At 40.4% G+C, this 14,337-nt stretch overlaps 1 protein-coding gene across 1 annotated transcript; it reads left to right on the forward strand.

Annotated features, from left to right (window-relative positions):
• Positions 1-1,642: 1,642 nt before the first annotated feature.
• On the forward strand, positions 1,643-5,391 carry kazald3 (Kazal-type serine peptidase inhibitor domain 3). Its single transcript, XM_036525923.1, has 4 exons — positions 1,643-2,150; positions 2,644-2,804; positions 4,543-4,690; positions 5,301-5,391. Exons 1-4 carry the CDS (start codon positions 1,643-1,645, stop codon positions 5,384-5,386), a joined length of 903 nt encoding a protein of 300 aa, XP_036381816.1. The 3' UTR covers positions 5,387-5,391.
• Positions 5,392-14,337: the final 8,946 nt, after the last annotated feature.

Below are 14,337 nucleotides of genomic sequence, written 5' to 3' on the forward strand. Positions count from 1 at the left end.
TTCTTTAGACATACATTTTTATGTTTGTGTGACAAAAATTCCAACGTCAGATTATAACATATATGCAATCTACATGTCATGACTAAATCCAAGAATTTGACATCTTTACACGCTCAGTTGTCAAAAACTGACTATGGAAGTTAAGATACCTCGGCATCAAGGTTATTCAGTCTTGCCACAGAAATTTGTTATATCTGCTAGTTTAATATGAAGTGCTAACAAACTAAATTATATATGTGCCTAACGAACGAATTGCTTTAAATTGTTCAATATACTAACTGTGTCCTCTTTTGAGGGTGGTTCTGATTGTGCCCAGTCATTTGTGGAAAATAAGAAAGAATTGCGTGTTTGTAATACTAATAAAATTTTACATTTTATTATGCGAGTTTTCAGTACAACTGCAGTTTCAAGTACAATTTAAGAAATGGCATGCTGTGTTATAGGCTATATTGATTGATGGAAGAAAACATTTTTTTGTATTTAAATGGCTAGAATCGGACATTAATGGGCAGAAGCGACACCTGGAGGAAATAAAATGCACATCGTTCCAGCATGACCCTTCGAAATGCCTTGCAGAACAGAATAGCTCAGGGCCCTTACCCCGAGGATACTATTTTGCATGACAGCTCTCAACTCATACTTTTTAATGGTGATTAGCCTATCTGATATTCTTTCTCAGTAACTGCATCGAGAGTAGTGGTTTAACTATCAAAATCTTTGACACGCCAGACCTGTAAATCTTTATGTGTTGCTGCCATCTCGTGGCGGCGGTCCTGGGCACAATGTGTGGCATAGTCTCATATTTCTATCAAAACTTTTAAAAGAATTCCTTACATAACACTCGCATGAAGAACGTGGGCACTGCTTAACCCAAATGCATTTACATAGGCTGGATGGTGCTGGCTGCAAACCATTAAAACGACTTAGTCTGTAACTTAATATTTGGAAGCATAAACAGTTCAGTGGGAGGGAACGCGCTAACGAAGAGAAGCTTCCCAAGAAAAGCTTGTTAAAATTGCCCACTTCATGATTTTCGGCTGAGACAGTCCTTCGTGAGGCTGTTCTCAATCATTTCAACTCAAGGTACAGACAGGACACCGCCGGGGGGATGGGGATCAATGCAGAGCGCGTGAGAGACTGGAGAAAGCAGAGACATCAAAGGAGGTGCGCTCTGTTCCTTGTTGGATTACTGCTTTCCTGTCGTTTTTATTTTGACCGGATTTAGTGAATTTCCAGAGGACCGCTAAAATATAGGCTTCTTTAACGCAGATCTCTCTATCGTTTAAATGCAGCGCTTCTTTTTCTTTTCTTTCTTTTTTAACCAATCTTGTTACTGTTTCACAAGAGACCGGAGGCACCAGAGGAGCTGCAGGCTACAAGCTCTCTTCAGCAGAAGTTTCTGAGAGAAGACTACCGAGCATTCAGTGAAACCAGTAACATTTGGAAACGAGAGGAAATTTGATGGTGCTCTAGAAGACATAAAACAGTGAGTTGAACAGAAGATAGATTTATTCATTAATATCAACAGCAGGGTCTTACAAATTCTTGTTAATACGTCCATAGATTCGAGAAATTTAGAAGTCCAGCTAAATCTGTGCATAGTAAGATAGCTGTCTAGTCATAGGCTTTTAAAGCAGTCACGATGCCATGGGGTAGAGTAATTCTTGCACTGATGGTGATGAGCCTGAGAAGGACTGAAAGCTTCCCAAACAACAAACTCGAGGACATTGAAGAGGATGTTCAACCAGACGATTTTGACCTAACGTTACTGGAGGATGAAACAGACGGCAAAAATGCGTCTGAGTGCGACCGTTGTTCGCCAGAGCTGTGTCCCGTGGCAGCGGGCTGCAGAGCAGGAGTTGTCTTGGACAGCTGCGGCTGTTGCCCTGAGTGCGGGAATTTGGAGGGACAGTCGTGCGATCTGGACTCCAGAAACAGCTTTTACGGTGTCTGTGGTTCAGATCTTCAGTGCAAAATCGACATCTCAGATCTGGGACGGGGAGAGGTTCCCGAGCCACAGTGTGTATGTAAATTTCAAGAGGCAGTGTGTGGTTCGGACGGCAGAACGTATATGAACATTTGTCAGTTTAAAGAGGCTGCGTTCTCTACGGCTGGACTGAGTATTAAGGGCAACGGTCCCTGCCAAACAGGTATTGTATATTGATCATATATCTGTACATAAACTAATATTTATGATTCCCATATTTCACCAGTGAAAAGCGTAGGCTACAGTTTGGCAGAGGGGCTATTATGTACATGTGAAAACACGCAAACAGCATCCCCCAAAACAAACAAACAAACAAAAAAAAAATCTAACACAAAGTTGTTTTTTCCTTCAGTTTTAACAAATTTTATTTTTGAAAGACTCAAAAATTTGTTTCCAGATTTAAAAGCGAGGCTGTGGGCATGTGCTGTTTAACGACCTGTTGCCTTCTCCTTTGCTCCAGAACACAGCCGTTTTTATGTCCTCGAGGAAGTTTTACTGTCAGCTATTAGGACATTTTTTGTGTCTTTTCCCAACCGGTGTTAGAAAAGATTTATTGCCTCTAGCTGGCGCCAAGATATGGATTGCCACATTCAGCTCACACATCCATTCACAGAATAAGCTCGTGATCTTGATTTGATTTTATTTTTTTTTTCAAGTTCCACTGATTAAGGTTCCACCACATAACATTGTAAACGCGACCGGCAGCAGCATGTCGTTCCTGTGCGAGGTCTTCGCATATCCGATGGCGTTAATTGAATGGAGGAAGGATGGTAATGACGTAATTCTCCCGGGAGATGACCCTCACATTTCTGTACAGGTGAATGTTACCGAATCAGAGATATTGCACGCACAACCTAACATCATTTGAACGATGACGGTTTTGCAACATCATCCAAAGTCCCATGTGTGTACTCTTTGCACAATGTGCCTAATCATCATAGCCATTGAAATGATGCAAAAAGTTTGGATGTCACGTACTTGTAATAACTAGATGATGTTGCATCTGTAATCCACTGTTAACGCTGCTGATGTTAACGTATCAAGCAGTACTCTGAAAATAAATGATTGAGACCATGCCTACACTGTGTACCACTGACAACCAATACTAATGGGAACTACTTAGTTTAAGTGTAAACACATTCCACGTAAACGACAGACTTGATACACTGCAATAATTCATGACAGTCATGTAATTATTGTATATTATTGTTCAAGCTAAAAATTACTATGTTTTACACACATAACTGCAACTGCATATTATTTTCTGCGTAAGGCTACAAAACTCTTTGTTGCCTTTTATCATGCAGACAGCTGAACATTTGTAAGTGTTTTGTGTCTTGTGAAATAACCAACTCAAACAAATTATTTGAATATGTGAATTTATTCAAAACAATAAATGGAGGTGTATTATTGAATGGTTGTGAAAACAACCATTTTTTCCCAAAAAGGTAGTAAGAGAGTGTAGAAAGACAGGCAGTAGAGCAAAAAACAGTGATTAGTGATTTTTGAGTGATCACTAACTGTCAAAAATCATCAAGAGATGGTTTCCATACTCACTGTGATATTCAGACTACCAAAACTGTCATGTTTGTATTTTAAAAATTCAACATGGCAAACTGGTTAACTAAAAGTAAATGCATTGTGCAGTGTGGTAGTGCAGCTGGATATTACTAGCTAGCTAGCTGCACACATCTCCAGCTGTTCCACTCCAGGGGATCCGGTGCCTTGTGAGGGAATTTGCCTACAATATGATGCAGATGACTGTACTATATTTTAGTAAGTAGCAGTTACCAAAAATATGTTCCTCAGCTAACATTAGCTGACTATTTTGGCTATATAATGTAATGTAACTATGTGGCCAGCCAGTTATACATAATAGTATGTTAGTGATACATAATAACTAATTGCAGATTTAGTGTGGGTTAGCCAGCTACTTAAGGTTAAAATATTGATGTGGTCGCTCTAGCTATACTGAGTGCGTGACGCCCATTAAACAGCAGTATACGAGTGGCCAACACAATGCTGAATAGAGTGAGACTATTTCTGCGTTTTAGTATAGGCCTACATGATAAATATAGTATTTAGAAAGAAATACACAAAAATAAAAATGTTCAGATCTCCAAACAGTTCCACCAAAAGTTGATCTTCAGTGACCCGGTTTAAAGCTATTTTCAAATATCACTGCTTAGTATGATTTACATTATGTGTAAACATGTAAGCTGAAGAACTAATGAATTTCATTTAAACTTGCTATAAAATTGGATTCCTTTGAAATAAACAGCAAGATATGGCACAAAGTACCACACTTGCAGTATTGCAATATTGTGTGACCTATTGCAGTTTACATTACCTATGAATGTGGCCATTCTGTTGGTTGAAAATGTGACCTGTGATTGCAAGATTACAATGTCCTAAATTCACAAAAAGGCTGCCTTAGAATTTTCTGCCTGAGACCTTACAGTAGAATTTCAGAGCACTGTCCTCACCCTTGGCAATGTGAGACTGTACATTGTCTGTGTGTGAACTTTAACCTGTGTCTCTTGTGTGCTGGTCAGTCACGAGGAGGTCCCATGAAGTACGAGCTGTCCAGCTGGCTCCAGATTGAGGACCTTGCCCCAGGCGATGCGGGCACATACCGCTGTGTGGCCCACAATGCGATGGGTAGTGTCTCTGCATCGGCTGTGCTGGGAGTGCTGGGGCCAGGTTGGAGAACCTTTCCTGCTTTACAGTTACACAGCACAAATACACACACACACACACGCACACACACAAGCAAGCACATATCTATGCATGTGCACATGAACACGTGTGTACAAACGCACATAAATACACATACACATGCATGCATGCATAAACCTACAAACGCACACATACTGTCTCTCTCTCTCTCACACACACACACACACACACACACACACACACAGTCACAAACACATGCAGCCATCTCAGCATAGTCACTCTGGATTAGGAAGGTTGATACAAGGGGAGCATTCAATCTCGCTTCTCTGTTGCTTTGTCCATAACTTTGAACCACATATTTAAGGCAGTACTACTTGGTCTCAATCCCACATATCTCATATTCATCATTTTTTGAAAGGAGTGAAAACTAATTTTTAAGGACTAGATGTCATAGTTGAATAAATGCAATACTCAGAGCTGAAGAACCATAGTAGTTAAACTCAATTTGGATCCTCCCCAGCTGTAATGGAGGGTTACAATGGTGAATGAAATGTGCTACATAGTAAACAAGCAGGTGAAATGCAATGCACGCAGCATTTCCTTACCCAGTGTCGGTCTGCTTTTTATTTTTCAGATGAGATGTCTGCCTATTTATCGGAGAACATGTCAGAAATGTTTGGATATGACCATTCAAGAGACTATGATGAAGACTACTACTAATCCCCATGCCGTCCCCTGTCTCCTTGAAACGACCGCGGCGTTTGTATAAGTCAGTGTTCAGCTGAGGTTAGCATCACTTTTGTGTCTGCAGAAAGCTGCTGTTAGGTTTGAGGGCTGCCACGCTGAGCTGTGGTGTTGCGCTCAGCCGAGCCGCTCATCTTACAACCACTAATAGGCTTCTTCGCTACGATTTGGTTTAAGGGAAAAAACGATGACAGAGGAAAACATCTGTTGATGTGAAAAACACACATCGTTCGCATCGGCTACAGGGACTTAAACGCGATCATATTCTCATCCATCCATTATGGGGTTATAATATCCATCCTAGTGTCCAAGCTAGTATCATAGAGCATAAGAAAGCAATAGGGATGAATACCCTTCTGTTTCAAAGTGATCGTATCACAGTTCCCTTGTGACTATAGACATAAAATAGGACTGCTTTTGAACTGCGACATTCCAAAAACGCATGAATAGCATCTTGTAAGAGAAGATCCCAGACCATGTTCGTACTGTCCTTTAAAACATTTGACATTCAGCTTAGCTTTCTCCCTGAGGTGTACACAGTATGCGGAAGCACCAACTGGATCGCATTTGAAATGTCTTACTGAATTCATCTCCTTGTAATGCATATTTCGGTTAGGTTTGCCTTCCAAAATGCTGGATCTCTCATACGCGTGCAGATGTATGATGCAAGCCAAGCTCCGACAGGGGAGGGGGAGCACACAGATGGTTTTAATGTTTGGGAATTCTGTACAACCCAGGCATATGTAGGGTCTGAATCTGTTCTACAGGAAAGCTATATGTCATGTGAGCAGGTGACAAGCCAGTTCCTAAATCACTGACCCCTTTTCACCACCCAACAAGGGTGAATACAAGGTTCCCCCAAGTGAACCCCTCAGCAAAATCGTGTCCCCTACCCCCAACTAATCCTGGTCTTCAGAATACCCCACCACCTGGAGTGTGTTTGCCCTCTGTGTTCTTCTGCCAGAATTTTCCTCCGTTGCTGGTATTTTTTATGAAAGATTAGGAATAGTATCACGTGTGATATAAAAACCCTACTCTGTCCCTGACACAAGGAAACAAATTCTTCAGCCACTTCCATGCCATGGTTCATGTTTTATTTGTTTATTTTTTCTTTCATTTTAAAAAAGAATAATGCTTACTGTTTACTCATAGTACTTTCATTTAGTGTAATTTTTGTAAACGGGTGCATAATCTCAATTGTAAATAATTATAAAGTCAGTAAATGTAAGTGTTAATGTAGGGTAATGTAAGGTTGTTTGGCTCTCTGTTGGTAAAATTGCAACAGTTCGAAAGAATATATGAAATACACAGTGTAGTTATAATGGTATATTTAATCATGCAGAACTCCTGCAAAAAATTCTTGTGTGAGACTGTAATGCTTCTGTAATGCCTCTGTCTGTCCTTTCTTGTTCTAAGCTAAAATGCATATATTGTGAAAACATGACGACGGGCGACTTGAAGCAATGTAATTCTGTAAGAAACATTCCAACAGAAATGTAAAATTGATAAAACATGCAATAAAAGAACATTAACCACAAACAGCCCCTGAGTAAAGCGGACTGCCAGAGACCCCTCAGCAACACAAACTGTTAAAGTAATTAGAGTCCGAAACCGAATAAATCAAAGCGGCAATGTCACTGAGCCTCGCGGTGCGGCCTCTGCTATAGACAAGAGCTCAGCAGTCTTTCGGCTTGTTTTCATCTTTACTGTATATGTGAGGCATTCAGGCAGCTTTGTGCCGTCTGAGTTCTACGGTAGCCCCTGGGTTAACAACCGAGGAGCAGTTCAGTTCCACCCGAACTGCTCGTTACTGCTCCCGATCGTGCGGACACGGAGAGAAATAATTAGAGAATTTTTCTAAAGCTCAGAGGGTTATTGAGCTCCACTCTCTTTTGTATGCTCCTCATATCCTGTGCAGGAAAAGCCATTACTGGAGTAGGAGGAAACCCAAACAGTTTGAAATGAGCAGTTCACGACTGCTAGGGGTGCAGCTGCCCTGGCCCTGACTGACAGTGACTGAGAGCCCGAAGTGGAAAACATAACATTCATTCATGGGACTCGACTGGGTGCAAACTGGAAACGTCAATGTGTCAGATTCTCTGTCTCTATGATATGGTGTAGAAAAGCAGGGGTCATTAAAATTCCATAGGCTTTGTGTATGATAGAAGCCCGAAGGAGGTTTTGTGGATTCTTGTGAGAAGCACACCGCTAGCACCTGGAAGCCATTGGGGAAACTCCTGTTCAGTTCTCCAAGATCGCAGCACTGAATTGGTGTGAATAAAGGAAACACTCCAGCTTTGGCACCCATGAGTAAACAATTTACTTGTTTCTCTTAAAAAAAAGAACTAAACTAAAGTCAAAATGTAAAAATTCCAGCATTTATTTAAAACATATAACAGTGCATAGAAAGTCACTTTCCATTTTTATATTAAACTACACGGAGTTAAGCAAAAACAAAGAACCAAACAAACACAACACTTAAAATCCACTTTTATGAATTATGACCAGAATGGTATGGTATAAACAACTCAACAGAATGTCCAGTGGTAGTCAACAGATGCAAACCTGCCCTCTTCTGGAAGAAAGATGTAAAAATCAGGTCTGCAGTGGCTGTCTTGAGTCAGACTGGAATGCAGTTTGCAGCTTAAATCCTATGTGGATGTTGGTATGTGCAAAATGATTCCACCCCAGCTCAGTTTCTCTAATTTAGGGTTCCAGAGACGTAGGCTAATGTCCAAGTATGCCTGGCATGCCACAGTTTCCATTACTGTGGTTTGATCATTAGGGCTAGTGGTCTACATTGATGGTTTTAGGCCAATGATATAATGCCAGCTCAGTAACATAAGCAGATGAATTGAATTTGTTGACTGTGTTAATTACTTTCAGAAAAAAAAAATGTATTACTACAGTAGCTCAAAATAACAATAGCCCAAAAGCCTTACTTTTAGCTTTTGGAAAACATGGACATTTCACTTCTCTCATCTTCTGTTTCTGATATATAGAGGGAAACAGCTGTCATTATTTCAGTCATGTCAGGTATTTGTACAGAGCTGGCTGAAGCCTCAGAGATTCCTGCAGCTGAGCCCAGAATCCACCCGTCTCTCCCATGAAGCAGATGTGAGGTAGGACCCCACCATGCAGTAGGCAGAGTAGGGATGTTCACTGCCTCCCGCAGAGTGGTGAGGCCCACTGCTAAGACAAGCTCTGCTGTTTCTGAGGCTTACCGTGCTTCAGAAACAGAGAATAGGAAACAGTTGATGGAAAGGTGGGAGCAGGTGGGAAGGAGTGTGGTGGGTCAGAACTAAACACTTTAGAAATGGAGTGTTTGTGTATGGGGCCTTCGGATACGATAGGCTCGCAATTCCCCTTTCGTCTGTTGAAATAAGGTGGCAATTGGTGGATAAATCTCTGCCCAGAGATTATTCAGGGAGTCAAGCTGGTTGGCAGATGTGACAGCAAAGGTGGGCCTGGGGGACTGGGCCCTGGCTCGAAGTCCACGCTTCACCACACATGGGTATCTAGGGTTCTGTCACTCACAGTGACGCTGCCACTGGTGATGTGGGTTGCGGATCATGACATCATCCCAATCATAACGATGAGGAAGGGTACACCGACACAACCCTTCCTGCCTCACTCTAATATGTCTGTTTATATTCATATAATTATAAAAATATAATTTTATACAATTATATACACATTTCTATCTAATTTTGATTATTATACAATATAAAACAAATATGTGAGCTGTTATTTTTTTTCTCTATAACTCATCTGCCCTGGCTTCAGGCTGGCTGCGCAGCCCGTGAGATGACTTTTAAATTGCAGCCTTGCGTTGCAGCCGCGGGAGGCAAATGCACACATGAGGCGACCAGGCCGAGGTTTTAGAGTCCTCACATCACGCTCGGTTTAACTCAGGTGCTCCTGCTGAGGACTGGGGGGCTGCTGTTTATGAGATGCATGCGCCGTTTCAGAGAGAAGGCCAATATACATATCAAAAGCTTCTCTGTGCCTCGAGACACAGCGTGCGGCTTCAGACGCCGGGAAATCTCTGATCGATTGCTTTGATTGGACAGCAAATGAGGGGGAAAATACAGTCCCTCTATTAATGCAAATAGAGCAACAACAAGAGAAAATCTCTTGATTAGAGGGAAATGCCAGGGAAAAAAGAGAAAAAAACAGAAACTTCAGCCACATCTCCAGAGCTCATTATCATCTAATGAGTGTAGTGCTTATGAGCACATTATTCCAGGTTAAAAGGATAAAATTCTGCCGCTTAACATTTCTGAGTGAGGTTAATTGTACCCAAATCCCACTGAGCCTTGAACAAGATAGAAATATGGAAAACAACAGCTTCTTTTTAAGGTGCAACTGGCTCCCGTTTCTTTCCAGTGTGCCTTTAAAAGCCCTCATTATTATTTTGCTTTATAAGAACTGGTCAACAAAAAACTCACATGTGCACTGAGTGGAACACAGTTCTTCTCCCTGAGTGTCAAAGGTTTTTGAATTATTGACATGGATGACATCCCTTGTAATGGACTGGGAATAATGCACGTCATTGTCATAATGAACATTTCAACTGATCGCAGCTCCCAAAGTCCCAAAGCAAAAAGAGGGGAGGCAGGTAAGAGCTCTGCAGTGTAATTTTTGTTGTCTTCATTTTATTCATTGAAGCTCAATAACTAGTGGACTCCTGTGAAATGGAAAATATAGACATCTGCAGAAAGTGAAAGGAAAAGTACAAACCTTGTTAGACATCTCTAAATGTCTCATGTTTTAACACCTTTCTGTGTGACTCGTGATATGAATGGCTCAACTGTCCCACTTCAAAAAAAACAATTTGCAAAGAGTCTTTGAGTAGCTCCATATTGATGGTCAGATCACGCGGCTGTTGCAAAAGGATACTATTGGTTAGCATAAAGAAGAATTAAGTGTTCAATCAATAAAATTACACGATTAAATGTATCTTTATTTCAACTACTTTGGCTAGAGATAGTTATGCTAACAGTTACAGGATTGTGGGTCGTCACGTGTCACATGCCAGTGGCCTCCGTCTGGCCATCCCTCACAATTTATCCCATACTTCCTTCCCATAATTCTTCACAGGACAGATGTGTATTTTCTCCTCACTCTTCATAAGGTTCCAGAGCAGAGCCCTGCCTGCCCTTTGGCAATCTGACTGTTACACTGCCAGACATTTGGAGATCATATTGGCTGAGCATATGGTCCGTGTCCGGCACATGGTCCTCACTAAAACCATGAATGCTCTCTCATTCTACTTCTGGTGTCCACAAAGAAAGTCTTTCTTCTCTCAATCCAATGTTGACGTTGGTCGTATTTTATATGATACTGCAAATAATTACTCTCACTCTTACTTTTGTGCTCAGAGATGTGGCAATGCATTTATGTGAGTGTCGATAGTTTAATCTCTGCTTATAAAATTGGGGTACAATTACAACATTCTTTCCTGTGCCTCCTTTGGAAGCACAAACAAAAAGTAAAGCCTACTTGCTGTTTGTACTGAAAACACATAAAACTGATTTTCATCAAAAACACAATATTAATGTAAGGTGAACTGAGTTCTCCAGTTTGGGTTTCTCATTGCAGTATGGTAGACACATGGTATATTCTAAGTTAGGGCCAGGATTGGGGTACACTTTGTTACAGCAACGTTCTCTCATGAATGAGGTAAAGACATTTATGTGAATAGGATAGGGATTCATTTTGCGTGAAAAACATCATTGTTTCTCAGTCATGAAATGAGAAACAGGAATTTTTGAGCCAACGCATGTGTGAAAAACAAACTAACCTGTAAAGGTTTGCAGTTCTTAATACTCATTCTTACCTTGTATTCAGTGACACCAGAGTCTCATTGCTTGGTTGAGAGCTTAAAAAGCTTTCCCTACCAAGTTCTTCTAATATTGCAGCAGTGTAGGAATGTTACTCAGACTCAAGGGGCCAGTGTAGAGTTTTGGTTAGAGTTATGAGCTGCAACATTACGCTGCCAATTGGGTTCCTGAACAGGCAGGGTACTTCCTCTGAGACTTCGCCTCTAAACCCCCCAATGTATTGTGGGTATCAGCTGCAGTCACTAAATCTGCCAATATGATGAACTAATGTTCCATTACAGGGAATTGCTGCACCCTGACTTGATTAGTAATCATGAAGGCCAGGATGACCTTCATCTGCCATCTTCATACACATAAATGATGTAGGACACTAAAGCACAAAAGTAACCTATTTTTAAATCATTCCTCACCTTACAGTTTAGTGGGTATTCAAATTAAGTACACAGATCTGTGAAAGTGGTCACAGATTTGCTCTTTCGTTTCTTTTTTCACCTAATCTAATGCCTGTTTTTGAATTTACAACATTTCTTTGTGAACAAGAAGTAAGCGCATGCTTGATTTCAGATTTCCTACAACAACTGAGTATTTTTGCAATCTCAATATGAGCCCCTAAAGCATATTCATCCAATTAATACATTTTAAGGGGATGTTCCATTCCGTTATATCACAGTTTCTTAATCGATGCTCTTATCCAGAGCAGCTTATATATTTCACATTTTTACATTATCCATTTATACAGCTGAATATTTGCTGAAACAATTCGGGTTAAGTACCTTGCCCAGGGGTACAACAACAGAGTCCCAGCAGGGATTCTAGCTGGCAACCTTTGAAGCACAAGCTCTGCTCCTTACCAGTGAGATATGTTATTATGTCATTATTTGTAAAGATTGCATTTGAAATGGATGGTGATCCCTTCAACATTGCTCTTCTTTGCCTCAGGTGCCCAGCATGCAAAGTGAGATTGTTCAGTACAAATGGAGAGAAACTGAAAAATGCACGCTGGGGTTTACAAGAGACTGCTGTGGAACTGGTTACAAAACCATCAAAGATATTTGTATTAGCTTGTTTTGTTGCTTAGTAAGAATTAGGGGTTCCTCATTGTGAAATGCTACCATAATATAAGTGGAGGACAACATACTTTACTGTACTTTAACACGATACATTTTTGATATACTTTTGACTGCTTTCTTAAAAGTAAAAAAAAGAGATGAAGAATAAAATAAGACAAAACCATGATTCATTCCATAACAGATTACAAGCAATTTGTGGCTTTGTCTGGGTGCAATCTTTACTTAGTATCATCGGAGGTTGTCTTTAAGGTTTTAGGTTTTGGGGTTCTGCTGTGGTCTGAGCAGTAGAATATCAAGGTATGCTCTGGGAGGTGTTTTAGAAAGAGGGCAGGCCTGCTGAGGGGTTGCTGGTTGCCAACAGGAAGTGGCTTGGCTGGAGATTACAAAGAGGAAATGACATTTGTGACTTTTGCCTGAAGGAGTGGTGTGAGTGTAACCCATTTGAGTACTGTGCCATTTTTGGTGCTGCCAATGGTGGCATTGGAAGAAACTCTGAAGCACCAAAATTGGATTCCATGTTCAGAGGTACACAATAAAATGAGCTGTACAATGCATATCATCTCCTTGTGTTTGGAAACAACTGCAATAAGATACCTTAAAGTTTGGATGAAGAGGATATTATTTTTAATTCTAACCATCAAAATCAAAATTAAATCCAATGAGTTTTTTTTTTCTGAACAGTTCTTTGTTGGGTAGTTGTTTTAATAACGCAGTCTGAATGAGGCTTTGTTTCCTCCAATGATAGTGAAATAAGGACAGATAAATTGCAAAGCTGATGGAAAACTAAAACAGGAACAGGATGCTCTCGTTTGACCACAGGACAAGAATAGTGAGGTTGTGAAATCTCAAAATAATCATGCTGTGAAAAACAACTGCCAATGTGAGGAGGTTAGACTCACCATCGCTGTGGTATAGCTGCATGGGCTGCTGTATTCTAAGATTGCTGAAAGGACAACATGAACACAGATACAAATAAACCAGACAAGGAGTGAAAAATACAGTCGGCCATACACTTAAAACCTTCCACCTCAATCACTGAGGTGGCAAAGAGAAAATTAAGGGTTAGGAGAGAGGAGGGCAATTAAATTGTAGAGAATAGATTGCGCAGGTTACAATATGGATTTCAAGATGAGGGGGTTAGAAGGATGTTTATATCAATGGAGAACAGGAGGAGCAATTGGGATGATTTTTTTTTCAGCCAATTGTCACATACAGGAAATACAGAGAAACAAAACATTTGTGAGGGAGAGAGAATCTAGCCTGACTGGACCTGAAACGAATGAGAAAGATGGAATTATTCAAGACATCAACCACAAGCACGACGAAAGCCCAGAATGGCAGTCAAACTTTGAGTACAGAGTGTTTTACAGTTGCTGCTGTTTGTTTCTGTTGGGAGGTGTGTTCTGACCTTATATTGGGCCAGTTTTTCCACACTGTTTTCTGCTGAGAGGGATTCATTTTTGTGGCCGTTATCACAGAAAAAGGAATAGTTATTAGTAGTTAAAGAAATAATGGAATACAATGATGTAAGATGGGTGGGTGGGATGCTATTATCTAAAACGGATGTTTACTTATCTTTGGTTGTTTTTTTGGCTGTTATTTTTTTTTAAAAGAGCTGTTGGGCACAGTCATTGCATGGACACAAATTATATTATCAGGTGTTGTGTAAAGTGTGTGCATACACAATTACCATTTTATTCCACATTAAACATATTTTGCCAGGAGAGGTGGGCACTGCAAATGTTAGATGAGTTTCAAGGCAAAAAAACGCTGAAAATGTTTGGCGTTGTAGATAATTATTTCCCAGAGGGACCAGTCTTGATGGTGTTTGTCTTGAATAATTTTAAAAGGTTTTCAGCATATGTGATTGTTGTTTGTTCACAAAGTACAGTGAATGGTGAATAATAGGGGTTCGTTTTTGTTTTGGGACATCCTACATCAATGCCTTTTATTTATTTGTATAGTGTAAAACCAAACAGAGAAATTTGCATAGCTTTGGCTTTAACTATAT

Source organism: Megalops cyprinoides, chromosome 4, assembly GCF_013368585.1.
Source record: "Megalops cyprinoides isolate fMegCyp1 chromosome 4, fMegCyp1.pri, whole genome shotgun sequence".
Classification (NCBI taxonomy): Eukaryota; Metazoa; Chordata; class Actinopteri; order Elopiformes; family Megalopidae; genus Megalops; species Megalops cyprinoides.

Bases quoted from the DNA above. Each gene is read 5' to 3' on its own strand.
- kazald3 (XM_036525923.1), top strand. From the start codon at position 1,643: ATGCCATGGGGTAGAGTAATTCTTGCACTGATGGTGATGAGCCTGAGA. The intron at 2,805-4,542 runs GTGAATGTTACC...TGTGCTGGTCAG, and splicing joins ACCCTCACATTTCTGTACAG to TCACGAGGAGGTCCCATGAA. The intron at 4,691-5,300 runs GTTGGAGAACCT...TTTATTTTTCAG, and splicing joins GCTGGGAGTGCTGGGGCCAG to ATGAGATGTCTGCCTATTTA.